This window comes from Egretta garzetta, unplaced genomic scaffold (assembly GCF_000687185.1).
Source record: "Egretta garzetta isolate BGI_Z169 unplaced genomic scaffold, ASM68718v1 scaffold287, whole genome shotgun sequence".
Lineage (NCBI taxonomy): Eukaryota > Metazoa > Chordata > Aves > Pelecaniformes > Ardeidae > Egretta > Egretta garzetta.
Window position 1 is genome coordinate 2,200,917 of NW_009260435.1, and position 4,579 is coordinate 2,205,495.

Here is a 4,579-nt window from a genome sequence, read left to right on the forward strand (position 1 = left end):
CCCCCCACTACCACCCGCTCTTCATGTGCCACCCTCCCAGTGGGTTCCCCTTCCTCTCCCTCCTGTCCAATTTCACGTACCCGCTCCCTTGAAGGCCAAATCCCCAGAGCCCAGTGAAGCCTCGGCTGCTTAGCAGCAAAGGAAACCCGTTCTCCCTTCTTGCGCAACGGAGCTATTATCATCGAGGAAGGCTCCCTCGGTGGGACCACGCTGTTGTTTGCGTTTACTGTGGAAAACGCAGTGATGCTCTTCCCATTAATATACCACTGCCATCCCCAGCAGTGGCAGGGTCCCTCTGAGCATCGTTAGTTGGCGTCTCCATGGCATGGAGTTCTGAGTAAGCACAGGACCAGCCTCGTGCCTCTGGGTCTATCACTTTTGTTTGCTGGTGCTTTGGTTGCCCTCTCCACTGCTCTGCACACACAAGTTCTATTTTGCCCCAGTGTCATTTTGATTTGATTTTTTCTTTGGCCAGGGGTTCAATAATCTCCCATTTTCTAGTGTCAGCGGGGAGGCTTGGGGGAAGGCAGCGTAATAAGCTCATGGAAATTGAGGACGGTCCTTTCTGCCTATTCCCCACACACAGCCTGACATGTTCCTGCCCCAAGGTCTCGCCCCTGGGCTGGGGATTTAGAAAGAGTCACTGCCTGCAGTGGAAGTTGTTCTTCCCGTTTCCACCACCGCACAGCAGCTGATGGGCACTTCTACATAACTGTATTTCCTTCAAGCATCTGACAGGGGACTTGCCACGATTTCTCTCCATTTCCCCATCTCCTCACCCCGAGCAAGAGGAACTCACTTGTCTGTTGTTTTGTCCCAAAGGTAAAGAGGTGAAATTGCCCCAGTTGGCAGCAAGAGAGCTGGAGGGAGTTGCTGGGTGCCTCCTCACTGGCACTGCGAATGGGGACCAGACCAGCCCTCTCCACAGCTCTAGGGGTGACCAAATCCAAACAAGAAGCTCCAGACCTACACCCCAGCTGGGCAGAGAGGATGTACCCCTCCAAGCCACCTTGCGTACTTATGGCCCACAGTTGTGGACCAGCAAAGACAATTGATCTGCCTTGGCGGGGCAAAGCAGCAGGTCCCACGCCTTCAGAATCTCCCCTGTACTTACTCTGCATCACTGTGTCGCTTGTGTAGAGCTCTCCACCCCCTCTCACTCGCCGGAAACGGGGTATCTTGCCATTCTGCTGGCTCTTCTTGATGGTGGAGTAGATGTCATGACCTGCGGGATAGAAAGGCTCGTTTGCAGCAGGCTTTTTCCAGAGGGGGCAGAAGGGTTTGTGAGAAGAAAAGAAAGAACCAAGAACTCTCTGGGCACATGGACTCACAGAGATGGCGGATAAAGGTCAAGAAGCACCGGCCTCACTGCCTAGGACTGAGCAGGCCTGGCAGGACTCCCCCAGTCCTTTTCCTTAAAGAGTGGCAGGGACAGATTCTTGCTCCACCTCTGGGAAGGATCCTCATCTGTCCCTCTGCCAGGTCCAGAGCAGCAGAGTTACTGCACGACCTTCCTCCCCCACCATTTCCATTGCACTCCCACACAGAGACTCAACCTCCATGCCCTGGACGGGAATAAACAACCTTGTGCCGTGCTTCGTCCTAGAAGGATGTGCATTTCAATGAGGCAAAAGCAAGAAGCACTAAGGTCAATCGCCAACTAGAGCAGACCGACAAAGCCCTTGGAGCAGCCTCAAGGTGCTCCTTTTCGTTAGAGAGCACCCAGCCTTCCTGCACAGCGCTACGGCTGAAAATGTGTGAGCAGGCAGACTTACCATCAACAACGACGAGGGTATTTGAGTCAGGGGTGAAAGGAGCAATACCCCTCCCATCCCACGAAGCACTCTCCTTTCTCTGTGTCTGGGTAAGGACAGAAACAGTCCCTAAGTGTCATCAGTTCAGGGAAGGCAGGGGAGCCTGGTGCCCACACCCACCCCTGGGGCAGGAGGAAAGCAGCTCACTTTGGCTGGCACAGCCCAAATGAGGGAAGGATGCAGCCCATCATCGCATGGGCCAGGCAGAGCTCCTGCTGCAGGCAGGAGGTGAGGAGGGAGGGGGCTGCAACAAGCAAGCACAGAGGTGGCACATCTGGACACACACGCTGTCATGATAAGCTCCTCCAGGGAGCTGGCATTTGGGCGTTTCAGAGAACTCTGAGAAGGAGGGGGGATCGAGGCCCCATTTTACGGATGGAGACAGGATGAAACAAAACGGCAAGTGCTCTGCTCTGGTCCCATCGCAGGTGGCCATAACATACCAAGTTCCAGCAGGTAGGAGCACAGGCGCCAGTCCCACACACTAACATCCCGTCTCCATACTTCTCCACTAACGTGAGGTAATTTTTATTGTCCTCCTGCAAGAGAAAGAAAAGGAGCATGAGTGGCAGAGCACAGCCCCATGGTTCCAAGCCCACAGCGCTACCAAGCACACTGCCATACGGCTTCTTAGCTTCTTCAGGGGTCTTAAAACCAGAAGAGGAAAGTCGTATCATCTCATCTGATCTCCTGCTCCACAGGCACAGGAGATCTTCACCCAGGGAGAGCATGTGAGCAGCCCTTCAACCCAAGTCCTCCACCCTCACCCATCCAGCTGTTCCATGTGCTGTTCCACCACAGGTAGGACCTACCAAACTCCCAGGCATCATGCACTGTCCTTCATTTTTCACTGGGAAGTCTTCCTAGGATAAAAGAGAAAGAGATATGCATTAATTCCTTCCCTCTAAAAGCCAACTGACATGGGCTCAGCCCCACTACTACTCTCTTCACAAGAAGCAAAGCAAGCACATCAGCAAGACGGCCGTTAAATGCTGCAACACAGCCCTTTTCCCCACCTCAGCACTTGAAAACCCTTTGGGGAGGCTGGGCTGGATCTCTCGGGCCCTCAAGGTTATGGGGAGAAGTGGGGATGGAGGGCCAAAGTGGCAGGCATGACTGGCAGCCAGCCTGGGCTGCTCTCCAAAGGATTTTGGGGGAGGATCTGTCATTGTGGAGAATGGGTGTTCAATAGTGAGTGGTGGCGTCTGAGGGTTGGGACACACGAACCACGTACTCTTCTTGAGAAGGAGGGAAGCTTGTGGGCCCAAACTTCAGCAACTGACTTGTTTAAGAAGGGCAAGAAGGGGTCATGAGAAAGCCAACTGGGGGGTTTTCCTGCTCTATTAACTCAGTGCCCAGCTGATCCAGAACTTCCTGCTTGTGAGGAAAAGCAGCCTGGGCTCCGACAATGGAAAAGGACGGGAACACAGCTTCTCCCCAGTGACATGAGTCTGAGCATCCCTTCTCACGCTAAAGAAAGGGTCCCTCAGTGGAAAAATCCTCCCTCCAGGGCAGCAAAGAGCTCAGGAGGATGACAGCCTGGGAAGAACCCACCCATGGCTAGTGTAGGAGACCTCCTCCATGCCGCAGCCATTCGTCATACTGACGTTGTGGCTTCCCGGATGGATGGGGCAGGCTGGGCAGAGACCAGACCCTTCCAGGTCTGACTTCCCTGCTGGCAAAGCCACTGAGCAAGGTATCCAGCATTTGGGCCATGAGATGGAGGCTGGACACTTTCTTATAGGGCTCCAAGGCCAAACTTGTTAGCAGAGCATCCTTACTGTGTAGTTCTCATAGGTTGCAAAGTCGTAGTAATAAAGCTTTCCCTCTCCCCCGATGTAGATGGCTGAGCTGTTTTCTTTATGATAGAAGACTGGGTACTTCTCCCTCCTGGGAAATTCATACTCTTTCACACCTAGGAACAGCACAGAGGAGAAACTCGTCAGGGGAACTGCAGCTGACTGCAGAGAGCACCTGCAGCTGGCTCAGGCTGATCAGCTCCCTCCCCGTGTCCTTGGTATGAGTGATGAGAAAAAAAAAAGGACACGGGGCTGGGGGCCCTCTGGGATGGCTGGCCCAGTGCCAGGCAGGCAGGGAAAGGCAGCTCCCAGGCCCAGAGCTGATCTATTGTCCCCTTGGCCTCAGGGGACAGGAAAGCTGCATAATGGAGCGGCCCCACCTGGCCCCTGCAGGGCTGGTGATGGAAGAAGAGGAGGAAGGGAAACGTTGCTGCAGGAGCTCTTGCAGGAAAGCAGAAGCTCGAAGTGACTTCAAACTGGCTCTGCAGCAGCCCGGGGAGTGCTGCCTCCCCGCCTGCTCTGATGACCAAGAGCCTCCTGTCTCCCAGCTTTGGGCCAAAAGGCTCCCTCCTCTCTCTGACCATCTTCTGACAACCACTCCAGGCAACCACCTCGTAGATTTGGCTCCTGCACCCTCTTGCATTTGGCACGCCTACAGCTTTGGGACCTCGCACATGCTTAATTGGAGCTGTGAGTTCTTATCCGGCTGGATGGGAGAGGAGCTGCTGCGCTGCCTTGCAGCTGGGGGTCAACCTCCCCATGCCCACGGGGTAGATCATCTCCCGGCCAGGAGGCATGGACAGGGTTTGGAGCCCCCAGGGGACAGGGGAAGGGTGCACGTAAAGCTGCAACTCATGGGCTTCATGTGAACAAGTGAGGTACGAGACCTAGGACCCATGTCACAACCGGTTGCTGCAGATGGGAGGAAGGCCCAGCTGGAGGAAGAACTGCTTGTTTTCCACTCTT

General features: G+C 54.7%; 2 protein-coding genes across 3 annotated transcripts in view; both read right to left on the bottom strand.

Moving 5' to 3' along the window:
* SEMA7A (semaphorin 7A (John Milton Hagen blood group)) overlaps nt 1-4,579 on the bottom strand; it is a 29,183-nt gene that overhangs the window by 7,728 nt on the left and 16,876 nt on the right. For both annotated transcript variants that reach the window (XM_035899373.1, XM_009643907.2), the window contains exons 2-6: nt 3,596-3,729; nt 2,627-2,677; nt 2,258-2,353; nt 1,776-1,860; nt 1,115-1,225 (exon numbers count right to left, since the gene is read on the bottom strand). In XM_035899373.1, coding sequence (XP_035755266.1) covers nt 1,115-1,225; nt 1,776-1,860; nt 2,258-2,353; nt 2,627-2,677; nt 3,596-3,729 — 477 coding nt within the window. The remainder of the gene's footprint in view (nt 1-1,114; nt 1,226-1,775; nt 1,861-2,257; nt 2,354-2,626; nt 2,678-3,595; nt 3,730-4,579) is intronic.
* Nucleotides 3,646-4,579, bottom strand: part of UBL7 (ubiquitin like 7) — a 39,844-nt gene continuing 38,910 nt past the window's right edge. The window contains exon 11 of the mRNA XM_035899378.1: nt 3,646-3,729. The gene's annotated coding sequence lies outside the window, so the exon portion shown is untranslated. The remainder of the gene's footprint in view (nt 3,730-4,579) is intronic.